This window comes from Sorex fumeus, unplaced genomic scaffold, assembly GCF_029834395.1.
Source record: "Sorex fumeus unplaced genomic scaffold, SorFum_2.1 ptg000047l, whole genome shotgun sequence".
Classification (NCBI taxonomy): Eukaryota; Metazoa; Chordata; class Mammalia; order Eulipotyphla; family Soricidae; genus Sorex; species Sorex fumeus.
This window is the reverse complement of record NW_026606104.1, coordinates 51263185-51275465: the sequence shown is the minus strand read 5'-3', so window position 1 is coordinate 51275465 and position 12281 is coordinate 51263185. Positions and strand designations below refer to the sequence as shown.

Sequence of the window (12281 nt, the reverse complement as noted above, 5' to 3'; positions counted from 1 at the left end):
TCATGTCTAACCTGGTACAGGAAGCTTAGCGCTCTACATGCCTATTAGGTGCCCGTGTCATAGATTTGGGGAAAATGCGCTAGGGAATCGAAGAAAATGGGATTTTTTTTTTTTTTAAAGAAAAGCAATGGTGCTGATGGTACTGACACAACCTCAATAAAAACTGTTGTTTTGGACAGCCCTGGGCTGGAACCGCCTGGCTGCAGACCCCGGTCCTGGCTGTCCCTGCGAGTCTTGACCTCTGCTCCCCCGCCCCAAGCCTGCATTCCTCCTCGGCCACCTCGGAAGTGCCCCGTGCTCCCAGTCTGATGTGGCTCTCAATGCCAAGAAGTATCTGGAGAAACCAAAGGCAGGCTGGGGCTGGGGGAGGAGGGTCCTGCTTCCCCCAAACATTCCTGCAAGCTCTCAGGGGTAGTGGAGCGTGACAGCCGGCTCTGCACCCCGAGGGCCAAGTTTCAACATCTGATGCAAATTATGAATGAAACTGTGAATCTCTTGCTCCCGTGGGTGGATGGGCGCCAAGGCAGACAGGGCAAGTTGTCCTGGGCTTCAGAGCACTTGCCCCACAGATGGCCATGCTGGGCAGTGATGCATTTGTCCCTGGCTCTGGTCAGCAGGTTCCAGGTCCAATAGGACCCCAGTTTGGCTGAAAGTGGACCGGATGATCCTGAAACCTCGGGTGATCTGTAGCGTAGGGTCAAAAGTGGTTGGAGGACAGCTGTGAAGGATAGGTGCTCTTTCTGTCCCTGATGGCCTTTTTTGGGGGGCGATGGGTAGGTGAGTGGAACACACTCAGTGGTGCTCGGGGCTAGTCCAGGCTCAGTGCTCTGGAGGGACCTCTGGTGGTGCTCCAGAGACAACATGCGGTGTTAGGGAACTGGGACTAACCATGTGCAAGACAAGTGCCTGTACTGTGGCTCCAGCCGATGGCTCTTCTATTGAAAGGGATTGTCCAAAGAAGCTCCTGGTGGGCCACGGGATATTTCTGGGCCCTGAGGGAAAATGAGGCTCCCAACTTTCAGTCTGCTTGAGCCCCTGGGACGATGTGTCCTTGCCCGCAAACGAGTGGTGCCATCTGGTGAGTGCTGCCTCCATCCTACAGGGGATTCGGTTCCTACCCTCAGGGGGAACTATGAAGTAGTCAGGCCCTGGCACAGGAAAGTCTGGTGAGTTCCAGCATGCGCCAGGGGCCACTCTGGGGGTCTCCAGCTAGAAATGCCCAACCAGGCCAGCTCTTGCCTTTCCCAGCTCAGCTGTGTCCGCTGAGGCCCAGGGCAGGGGCTGGAAGACATGACATGCTGACAGCAAGGGCATCTCCAGAAGCCCCAGCACTGAGAACAATCCTGGGAGGCAGTGGACACGGAGGTCACGGTGCTGGGCAAGGGCAGAGAACAGGAAACGGGCGAGGTTCGTAGGAAACCGTTTATTGCTGCACCTGCCACTGGCTGCTGTGAACCAGCCCTCGAACAGCCAAGGGCCATGTGTGGACCCAGACGGGCCAGAGTCCGGGGCCTCTTCGTGACCCACAAGTGCGTGCTCCACATGGCCTGGACCAAACGGCTAAATCCCAACCGTCAAAAATGTTGTGCGTGCATCACGATGCCGCGTCCCCCACCCCAGGTCCTAGATAAAAGGAAAGTACCCCACGGATCCTCCAGAATAAAACTTGCCCTTGGCCACCCCAGGGAAGGTCTGATCCTCCGCAAGTCCGACACAGCACCTGGGAGGCTGTGCCCCTCCCCCATGGCTCCAGCCGCCCTCCCTGCCCCAGGGTGCCCTCTGCACCAGGCAGCTGAAGGAAGACAGGGGCGGGGAGCTGAGCCCCCACGATGCCAGGGCTGCCGACAGAGCAGTACTTGGTCCTGCTGGAGACCGGGAGGCCCCAGTGACAGTGGCCTTCACACACTTTTCTGGAAGACCCGGTGCAGGCTCTGGGCCAGGACATCTGTCTCCTCATAGCCCTCACAGCTCTGCTGCCAGCTCTCTGGGATTTGCTCCAGGCCGTAGTAGGCCCCAGCAATGGCCCCGGCCATGGTGGCGATGGTGTCTGTGTCCCCACCGAGGGAGATGGAGTAGACGAGTGTCCTCTGCAGGCTGTTGAAGGTGGGCGGGATCTCGGGGTCGGGCGCCATGCAGCGCAGGAAGCAGTAGATGGCGGTGGGCACCGACTCGAAGGCAGCAATGCCGTTCCCTGAGGAGGAAGCAGTGGGGACGCCTGAGATCTGCAGCTCCTGTCCCCAGGTGACCTGTCCGGTGCCATCAGGTTGCACTCAGCCTCAGGTCGAGCAGTGATTAATATTCCAGGAATTTCCCATCGTGCCCACAGCAGACCCTGCTGTCCACAGGGGCCGGGACAACTCAAAGGGCCGGCGCTCAGGCTCTGCATGTTGGGGGCCTGGGCTAGATCCCCAGCACCATACGGACTGCTGAGCACTGCCACGAGGGAACCCCCCACGCAGTGTCAGGAGCAGCCCCCGACTGCTGGATCAGTAAACATCAGTTCCCAGCCCTCGCTGCCACACTGGAGCCCAGCTAATATCCCCAGGCCACTGACCACCAGGCCAAAAAGAGCGAAAAAGCACCACCCCGCCTGCAGAGATCCTGCAGCACACGGCCATGCCATGGCGGGAAAATGGCCCCAGGGGACCCACCTAGCTCGGACACCACATCCTCTCTGGTCACTGAGGCCTGCTCGAGCAGCTCCCCGACCTTCTTCAGGCGGCTGGAGTAGGGGCGCTCCTCCATGCCCAGGCTGCGGAGGGGGACACAGTGCGGGGAGGGGAGTCAGAGGTGGACGGGCAGGGAAGGGTTGTGATGGGGGTAGCAGGGATGTGGCAACACCACGGCAGGGTCACAGAAAGGAGGTGTGGGCCTGGGGAGCTGGGCCTCCACGAACAGTCAAAGCCAAGTGGCGTCTGCAGCCCCCAAAAGGGAGGAGGCTCGGCCTGTCCCCATGCGCGCACCCCTCTGGCCGGCTTCTGCCCTAGACACTCACTCCCTGGCGTCCGAGATGGACTGGGTGTCGCTCTCCAGCTCCTCCATGTGGCCCAGCAGCTGCTCCAGGAAGCGCTCGCTGGACAACTCGCCCTGCAGGGCCAGGTGCACGGCCAGAGCCTGCAGGACGGCGCCGTTGTAGCCCAGGGAGGAGGCGTGGGTCAGCTGGGCCGACAGCCGGGCAAACTGGACCAAAGAAAGGGGGTGGGGAGAGACCGTCAGTTCCCGCGCCCCGTTCAGGGCAGGAAGAGGGGGCGGGCGGGGGGGGGGGGTACCTTCTGCACGTCCTGGATGCTGCTGTAGGCCAGGGAGATGCCGGCCACCCGCATGGCACCCCCGTTGCCATAGGAGCCTTTGCCGTTGAACTGGGCGCGCGCGGGCTCGAAGACATCTCGACACTTGGGGCTCAGGAGCTTCTTGAAGACGGTGATGACCCCGGCGCCATAGCCCCGGTCAGGGTCTTTTTTGTACTCCTGAGCAAATCTAGGGGGGTGGAGGGACACAGACGCCCGTGTGTCGGGGGAGAATTCTGCCGGTGCGGGGAAGGGGGTCTCGGGGTCCGCGGGAATTGCAGCAGGCCCTGAAACGGCACCTGTGGAGCGGGTCCTCCGCATCGCTGCTCTGTCAGGAGAGCCATGCCTGCCCACCTGGCTGGCCTCGTCCCTGGTCCTCTCACCTGTGAGCCATGTCCACCTCGTCGAAGGCCTCCTTGGCCAGCAGGGACTGCACCAGGGCCCTGGCCATGGCTGTGTCGTCTGTGTAGCACAAAGCTTCTGTGGGGGCAGAGCAGGGGGAGAGTTAGGGCTCTGGGGGCCGCCTCTGCACCTGCTTTTCCTGTCCCATCTACAAGGACTCACTCCCACACTGTGCTGCCACGCCCACTAGCTGGAGGGACAGGCCCCCTTTGAGACCTGCTTAGCTTCTCAAATCCTGCCTCCCCCGTCCCTCATGCCTTTCCCACCTGCCGGTCCAGAACAGAGCAAGAGCATCACTGCCCTCAGCCCTGCCTCTCTGTCACCTAATCCAAATGGTTGCAGGATGAGGAGCAAACTCACTGCCCGAGCAGCAGGCGCCTCTCCTTCCTCCCATCCGATACCGTCCGGCTATTCTCCGCCGACGCCTCCCACTCCGGACTCTCCCCCTCGCGTTGGCCCCCAGCCCTCTGGCATGTCCCCTCCTTCGGCTGACTCCAACAGGCTTCAGCAGCTAAGGCACAAGGACTCCGTCTTGCTTTTTTGTTTTTACTTGAGCTGCACCGAGTGGCATTCAGGGCTGACTCTGGTGGGGATCAGGGGAGGTAAGTGGTGCCAGGGATCAAACCCGCTCAGTGGCGTACAAGGCAAATGACCTACCTGCTGGACAATTGCTCCAGTGCCTGGGGGCTTGGTCTTATTGGAAGGAACAGACGGTTATGGAGGGCAGAACATGAACTCCATTTAGTGAACTCCATTTCCCTGCTAGTCTCACTCTGGGTTCCATCCATTCCTCTATGGATCCCAAGCCCCATTCCCACTTTCTCTTCCTGTCCCTCTCAGAAGCCCTGTCCTACGTCCCCAGCAGGACAGGCTCCTGGTGCCCACACAGCCAGTGGCCCTCCTGCAGAGCAGAAACTCTGCCTGGTGCCCACCCCCAGCCTGTGGCCTGGGGGTCCTTCCTGTCCGCCCTTCTCTGTGCAACAGCACCCATCCCCCCTCCCTTGGACTTTCTCCTCCGGAGACCCACTTCTCCCTTTCCCAGTTCTTGTTACAAGGCCATCGTTCTGGTGCTAACCCTCCTCCTAGCCTACCCAAGCAGCAAGGCTCAAACTGGGTCCTGGACTTCCACCCAGAGAAATTTCCTTCCCTGGAGAGAATAGCAGGGGCCAGAGTGATAGCACAGCAGGTAGGGCGTTTGCCTGACTGACCGGGATGACCCGAGTTTGATTGCTCCGCCCGGCAAGCTACCGAGAGTATCTTGCCCGCACGGCAAAGCCTGGCAAGCTACCCCTGGCGTATTTGATACGCCAAACACAGTAACAAGAAGTCTCACAATGTTACTGGGCCCGCTTGAGCAAATCAATGAACAACGGGAGGACAGTGACAGTGGAGAGGACTAGCAGGGACCAGAGCGAGAGTACAGTGGGTAGGGCGCTTGTCTTGGACACAGCAGGCCCAGGTTCAATTCCTGGCATCTCAGATGGTCTCCTGAACGTGCCAGAAGTGATTCCTGAGTACAAGGAGAGAGACAGAGCCAGGGTCTTTGGGGCTTTTCCATGATGCCTGTTAATTTCTTCTCTTTTCTCTTAGGGAACTGACATGGGTTTTCTGCAGTTTATATCCCAAGGGTCCTAAAACCACCTTATGACCACCATCCTCTACCACCCTAATGTTAATTCAAAAATGAAATTTTGTTTGGGGGGGCACAACTGGTGCTGCTCAGGGGTTACTCTGCACTCAAGAAACTCCAGGAATAAGCCCTGAGCAAGCCGGGTTTGGTCCCCAAACGAACCAAACAAACAAAAAAAAAGCAAAGAATAGTGTGTGGCCCTTTCCCCACTATCCTACATATTTCTAGAAGAATCATCCTCTACTTGGCTTCATGGATAATGAGTCGGGATCTGGGGATGGAGGCTGGGAGAAGCCCAAAGGCGTGATGAGAGACAGTAGGATGGGCACCTAGGTCCATAGTGGGAGGACAGCGGCCAAGCCTGGACAGTTCATGCCAAGCAGGCTCTGGAACTGGTTGGATCCCAGCACCACACAGGCGCTGCAACACGGGGTGCATCCCTGGAGCCTCCTGCGTTCTACTAGGTAGTCCTGGCTCCCCAAACAAGCCCCTGCAGTCAGTCCATCTGGGAGCTGCCCCCACCCCCCAATTCTGAGGGTGCGACTTTCCTTTTTCTCTGCGGCGGCATCCCTGCTTTCAGGGCCTCTCTCCCTCGCTCAAACTTCCTAAACGGAATCTTTCATTTCACACCACGAACTAGACAAGCCCAAAAGGCGGCATCGGGTGGCCCTGGGAGAGAGACGTCGCTGCGGGTAGGGCATCTGCACGCGACCACCCCGGTTCGATCCCCCGCACCGCACAGAGTCCCCGTAGCCCACCAGAAGCGATTCCCGAGTGAGTGCAGGACCAGGAGCCACCCCGTGAGCCCCGGCGGGCGTGGCCCCCAGACCCAAAGGAACAGGAGCGGCTCCGCAGACGCAGGTGCGGGGCAGCGCCCGCCCGCCGGGCCCGCGTCCCCGCCACCCCGCACGTGCGCCCCGCCCCGCCCCGCCCCGCCCACCTGTCCGCGCGCTGCCCGGCGAGCCCGGCTCGGGCTCCAGGCTCTGCACGTGACGCAGCACTGACGTCAGGGGGACGGTGTCGTGCGCCTCGTACACGGCGCCCACGCAGTCCCCGAGCAGCGCGCCGGCCAGGCAGCCTCGGAAGCGGGAGAGGGAGCGGGACGCCCCGGCCCCCGCGCAGCCGGCCGCCGCCATCGCCGCCGCCATGCGCGCCGCCCAGTCGCCACTTCCGGTGCGGCCGGCGCGCCCGCAGCCCGCGGCCCCACAGCGCCTCCCCGCGGCCTGGAGCCTCGGTGCCGCCGCGCGCGCAGCGCCGCCCAGCGGCCGGGAGTGGCAGCTGCCGCGTGCGTGGGACCCGCAAGCCCGGTGCCCTCGGCACCAGTGCACCAGACGTCTGCTCTCTTCACCTCTAAACGGTGTTCCAGATGGACCGGAAGGTCGCCAAAAAGCTCCCGAAGGGTGGCACTCAGCCACCGTTGGGCCACCAGCCCCCTAGCTTGCTCTATGAGGCTGCAGTCTGTCTCCCTTGAGTCCCCCTGCCCTTCCCTGGTGGCCCTGAGCGCCACCCCAACCTGCTTCTGCCCTCCCGTTCTGATCCTAACCTCCTCTGAACCTTCCCAGGCATCATGAAAACAGGCCAAGGTCAGGCACCAGGACTAGCCCAGAGCGGGGTTCCTTGAGGCACGGCAGGGGAAGGGAGAGCCTTTGATATGTGGGGCTTGCGGGCTGATATGCCCCGTGCTTACTGCTCTACCAAGCCTCTCACCCAATATTGTCTGCAGGGACGGACAGCTGAGAACCTTCTGGACTGAGAACCCTAACGTTTATTAGATTCTGTCTGCCCGCGCCCTCCCTTCTTGCCCATTTCCCACTTGCTCTCTCCTTCCCCGCTGGCCCCATGAGATTAGGACTGCTCCAAGTAGCATTTTTTGAGGGGACTGAGGATGCGGTTGGTGGTGCGGGAGAACGTGTCCACTTCAGGCACAAACTTCTCAGCAGGCACGGTCAGCCTGCGGCGGGTGTCCATGCACTTGGTGTCCAACAGTAGGGTGTTGGCCTTGCAGGCAATGTCAGCTTGCAGCTGGGCCAGGTGCTTGCTGAGCTTGTCCAGAGCGTCCCTGGGGAGAAGACATGAAGAACCCGTACCCGGCTAGGGCTACAGTAGGGAGGTGATCAGAGGTGACCCTCGTGGCTGGCACCTCCCAGCCCCTCTGCCATGCCTCCTCCCAGACCTACTGTGTCTGTGCCAGCTTCTGCTTCAAGATAGAGATGGTCTCTTCTAACTGATGGACCTCATCACTGAGGCCATACTGGGCCTGGCAGGAGAGGGATGGGTGGGGAGTCCCAAGTCAGCCAAGCTCTCCTATAGCCTGTATGTGCTACTGCCCCATGCAGGGCCCCTGTTCCATTACAAAGAAATGCTCTGGAGTCACGAATGTGGCTCAAGCATTGGATCCCCGACACAGTAAAGACTACTGAGTGTGTCTCCCACAGCAATGAACAAGTAGAGGGTAATTCTGCTTTGGGGCCACGCCATCAGAGCTCAGGACTTACTCCTGACTCTGAGCTCAGAGGCCATGCCTCGGGGTGCTATGGGACCATACACAGTGCTGAGATCCAACTGGGGTTGGTTGCGTGAAAGTACCTAACCCCTGTACTATCTCTCAGGTCTGGTTAATAATAAGTTTAAAAAGCCTAAATACTAGGGAGTGAAGAAGCCTCAGCTGGGGGCCCCGACACCTGGTCCTGGCAGAGTTCCACATTGGGCCGGTAGGTTCTGGACTCCAGTCGGGTGTGGCAGAGCTTAAGGTTGAGCATCTTTCTGTGCAGGTCATCTTCCAGGCGCCGGATGTCCTCCTTTAGATCTGTTAACTCTTCCATGGTCTGTGGGAGAGGGACCGTGACCATCTGGTCTGGACCACCCACCCTGGTGCACACAGGCCTTGGGACCTCCCCTGGCTCCTGATCCAACAGCAGCCAAGCCTGGCCCAAGGGACTAAATCCAAGGGGCTCACATTCTTCTCCTGCCACTTGAGCTCACTGAATAGCTTCTCGACCTCCCGCAGTCTCTTTCTGAAGGTAAATTCTGTGGCTACTCTCTGGGCTTCGAGTTCATTGTTGGTCTGCAGGCCAGGAGGGTGGGCAGGGCAGGGAGAGGATGTAAGCTCAGAGCACTCTCCATTCAAGGGAGGGGTCGGGTGTCCCTCAGTGAACCCAGGGAAAGGTCCAGAGTATAGCTGGGCCCACTAGGTGTGGATGAAGTTTGCGGGGTCTGAACCTCAGCGATCGTCAGGACCATGGCCTCACGCAGCTCCATGGCCTGTTTCATCTCCGTCTCTGCCCGGTTTATGATGAACTGGCTGAATTCATCCCACTGCTGGAGAGAGGAGGTGCTGAGGGCAGAGGGGACAGTGGTTAGGGGGCATGCGAGTGTGCGCCGGGCAGGAGGCAGAGCTGACCGACCTGCTTGCTTACTTTTCAGGGACCCGTGTGGGATTGGTCTTCAGGGAGAGGTTTGGAGACTGCAGGTTGAGAGAGAGGCAGCCTCGATCGATATCCAGGGCCTCCATCTTGTCCCGATGGTCAGTGTTGAGCTGCTGTCGAACTTCCTGCAGGCGGCTGGGACAAAAGAGATCCCTCTTGGGAGCCAGCCCTCCTAAGCTCTCCCTAAAGGACCCCTGGAAGTGGGTGATCCACGGAGCTGCCAGGGAAGCTGAGGCAAAGACCAGCATTTGCTGGAGGAGTGGTCTACAGGTGAAATTTGGGATTCCCACATTTTTTTTTCTTTTTGGGTCACACCCAGCGATGCACAGGGGTTACACTCCTGGCTTTGCGCTCAGTAATTACTCCTGGTGGTGCTTGGGGGACTATATGGGATGCTGGGAATCGAACCCGGTTGGCCATGTGCAAGGCAAACACCCTACCTGCTGTAAGATCCCCACTTTTTTTGCACCCCACACATACAGTCTGGGAACAGATCCCTGGAAGGTTATCATGGGGGCTGCAGACACATAGACTTGCTTTCAAGCTTCTTCTGGCCAGTGGGGAAAGGCTGTCGCTGAAGCTCGGTGGCAGGGGGTATTCTGAGCCTCCGGGCAGATGGGAGAGGCGCCCCGGCAGCCAAGGCAGAGGGTAGCTGACCCATGCCAGCATGACCTCCCAGGGGCAGGCGGATACAGGAAGGACACGTCCCTTACCAGAGCTTCTCGAAGGCTAGGGTGATCTTGTTCTGCAAGGCCATCTTGGCAGCCTCAATCACCGCCACCTCCTTGTGCAGCTCCTGCTCCACCGTGTCCACCACCACGTCGATGTCACGGCGGCTCTCCCGCAGGGTCAGGCACTCAATGGCCACGTCCAGAGGCAGGTTCTTAGCTTGCAGGTTCTGCTCTGCTGACTCTTTTATCTAGACGGCAAAGGAAGGGGGGGGGTCCCTGGAAAGCAGCTCTCCCCCACCCCCACTTTACCAGAAGAGACATTGAAAAATTCAGGTGCGTCCAGATGCACCCATCCCGGTTTACCCCCCTCCCCCACCCCCCAAACACCTGCCCCGGCTTCCTGCCTGGGCCAGGGCGTCAATCTCCGCATCTAAATCCGTCAGGCACTTGTCCAGCTTCTCCTTCATGCGGTTGACAGCATCAATCCTCTCTGCCAGGCGGGCCTGATTGTCTTGTTCATCCCAAATGGTCTAGGATAGAGTTAGAGAGCCAGACAGAGGGGGTGTTAGTGGTCGGGAACTATTCTACTGGGCCCCTTCTCCCCCCCCACCCCCCACCTCCTGTCCCCACCTGGTTGTTGGTCTCATTGCGGAGGACGCGGGCCTCCTGGCGGATTTGGTAGGACGCTTCTCTCTGCCGCTCGGCATTGGTGGACAGCAGGTAGCTGTTGGTGTGCCAGTCCGACAGCTGATAGCGCTCACTCGGCTTGGTGCTCAGAGTAGCCATGGTGCAGGGTGGGCCAAAGGGTCACAGCCCTAGGCCTGTCCCAAGACTCCCACTCTCTGCTGGAGAGAGTAAACTCGGCTGTAGCAGATGGTTCTGGGGGCCTCTCAGTGGCCTCACCTGCCTCCCTCCCGAGGACTTGCTCCTGTCCATGCCACTCCACGCCTGCAATAGCCTGCTGGGGGGTCAGGCCTTGCTGGACTGGGTGGCAGGCAGATTCCTGGGCAGGTGAAGTGAGATGATGGAATTCTGTGTCATAGCATGGTGTGGTGGTGGTGGTGGTGGTGGTGGTGGTGGTGTGTGTGTGTGTGTGTGTGTGTGTGTGTGTGTGTGTGTGTGAGAAACTGGACAATGGCGTTCCCAGTGGTGTGTATGAGTCTGTACACGGGTCCCTGCTGAGGGGGGCTGGTGAAGTGAGGAAGCAATTACCAGGAGCAGGAGCCTAACCCAGTTTCCTCCCAGTGGGGCCCAGGATCTGAGTCTGGTCCTCCAGCGGATGGGGAGGGGGGTGGGGCACTGTCTCCCTGACAATCCTCTATGGTTTAGACCCAGAGAGAGGAGGAGGAGAAGGTGGGAGGGAGAAGTGGGCAGGAAGAGATGGAGGAGATGGAGGAGGAGGAGGAGAAGGAGGAGGAGGAGGGGGAGGTGGGGGAGGAGGGGGAGGAGACATGCGAGGGCGAGAGGGAGGAGGAGGGGAGAGAAAGGAAATGGGGGGAAGAGGAGGAGGAGGAAGAGGAGGGAAGGGGAGGGGGAGGGGGAGGGGCAGAGGGAGGGAGCTGGGCTTGGGTGCGGGCCCCCAGCGCCCCGGCTCCCCAGTCTCACCCGCTCCGAGCTCTGGCTCTCCCGCCGCGGTCGCCCGCCGCGCAGCTGAGCCGCGGCCCGTTGCTAGGCAGCGGCCACGGCGCGTCCCTAATCGCCGCCGTGTTTGTCATGACAACCGCTGGGCAGCGGCCCAGGAGCCTCCGGGTAGGGAAAGCGGAGCCCGGAAAGCCGGCTGACCGAGGGGAAGGGGGCGGTGTTCGCTTCATCTACAAGGGAAACGCGTTTCAATTCTGATGGAAGTTATGCATCAACCTGATTTTACAAAATCCAAAAAACCTTCACGCAGTACTTAGAAAAAGTAACCCCCCTTTCCACATTTCAGACTCACTTCCCAGTTGGTCTCCTAGAAGCGCATATGGAACATTATTTGTACGCTTTCTTTTGATTCTTTTTTTTGGGGGGGTGGGGGTGGGGGTTGAGCACACCAGGTAGTGCTTAGGGCTTCCTCCTGGCACTGTGCTCAGAGATCACTTCTGGCGGGCTCAGGAGACCATATGTGGGGCAGGGAATAGAATCCAGGTTGGCTGCGTGCAAAGCAAATACTTACCCGTTGTATTCTCTCCCGCCCCTTTTTTCTGTCTTAACCGTTCTCTCGGCTGCTTAATGGCATAGGAATGATGCTCCCGTCTGGGCAGAAGCCAGGAGGACGGGGCGAGCAGAAGCTGTGTTCAAAATATAATTATGTCTTTTTAAAAAGAGGAGGGGGGAAGAAAATAACGAAAGCTGAAACCAGATCTGACTTTGCAGTACTGCTCTAGGCCTTGGAGAATGGTGGCGTTTCAATCTTCCTAACTGGTCAATCAGGCAGGCAGAGGAGCTCCGAGTCACAGCTTACTGGAGACTGGTTTGCTAAAAAGCAGGGCTGCAACCTGACTGTGTCTGACACCCCCCCCCCCCCCTACACACACACACACACACACACACACACACACACCCCACAGGCCTGCAGTGGCACTGGAAATGGAGAGGAAATCAGGGATGCGACTGAATTGCCTTCCTGGTCCTCTGCTGAGGACTTTGTCCATCGTTGGCTTGATGGGAATGTTATACTTGTCCTGCATGCGAGAAAACCGAGCCCCTAGTACCTAGTAAAGCCTGAATCCAAATCCAAATTCTGTGGCCTGACCCAGAAATGAAGCTCAGCTTTGATGGGTGAGGGGGAGAGATTCCAGCCTCTCCCAGCTTTTAAACCTTGAATGCCTGTGGGCATCTTATCCTGCACTGAGGGAGGAGGGGAGGAGAGGCTTGGGGACTGGGGAGG

At 59.4% G+C, this 12281-nt stretch overlaps 2 protein-coding genes across 3 annotated transcripts; both read right to left on the bottom strand.

Moving 5' to 3' along the window:
- Positions 1 to 1781: 1781 nt before the first annotated feature.
- Positions 1782 to 6503, bottom strand: ADPRS (ADP-ribosylserine hydrolase). The gene is made up of 6 exons (XM_056123295.1): positions 6260 to 6503; positions 3671 to 3767; positions 3270 to 3477; positions 2996 to 3180; positions 2652 to 2752; positions 1782 to 2191 (listed from the first exon to the last, which is right to left on the bottom strand). Exons 1-6 carry the CDS (start codon positions 6465 to 6467, stop codon positions 1899 to 1901), a joined length of 1092 nt encoding a protein of 363 aa, XP_055979270.1. The 5' UTR covers positions 6468 to 6503; the 3' UTR covers positions 1782 to 1898.
- A 589-nt stretch (positions 6504 to 7092) lies between these two features.
- On the bottom strand, positions 7093 to 11087 carry TEKT2 (tektin 2). Of its 2 annotated transcripts, XM_056123406.1 has the most exons (10): positions 11021 to 11087; positions 10046 to 10257; positions 9820 to 9945; positions 9458 to 9663; positions 8736 to 8879; positions 8539 to 8653; positions 8276 to 8383; positions 8001 to 8144; positions 7497 to 7576; positions 7093 to 7378 (listed from the first exon to the last, which is right to left on the bottom strand). In XM_056123406.1, the coding sequence occupies exons 2-10, from the start codon at positions 10199 to 10201 to the stop codon at positions 7165 to 7167; spliced, it is 1293 nt and encodes a 430-aa protein (XP_055979381.1). In that variant the 5' UTR covers positions 10202 to 10257; positions 11021 to 11087; the 3' UTR covers positions 7093 to 7164. The 2 variants fall into 2 exon arrangements, with proteins under 2 accessions (XP_055979381.1, XP_055979382.1); XM_056123407.1 differs by lacking the exon at positions 7497 to 7576 and having other exon boundaries at positions 7186 to 7378.
- Positions 11088 to 12281: the final 1194 nt, after the last annotated feature.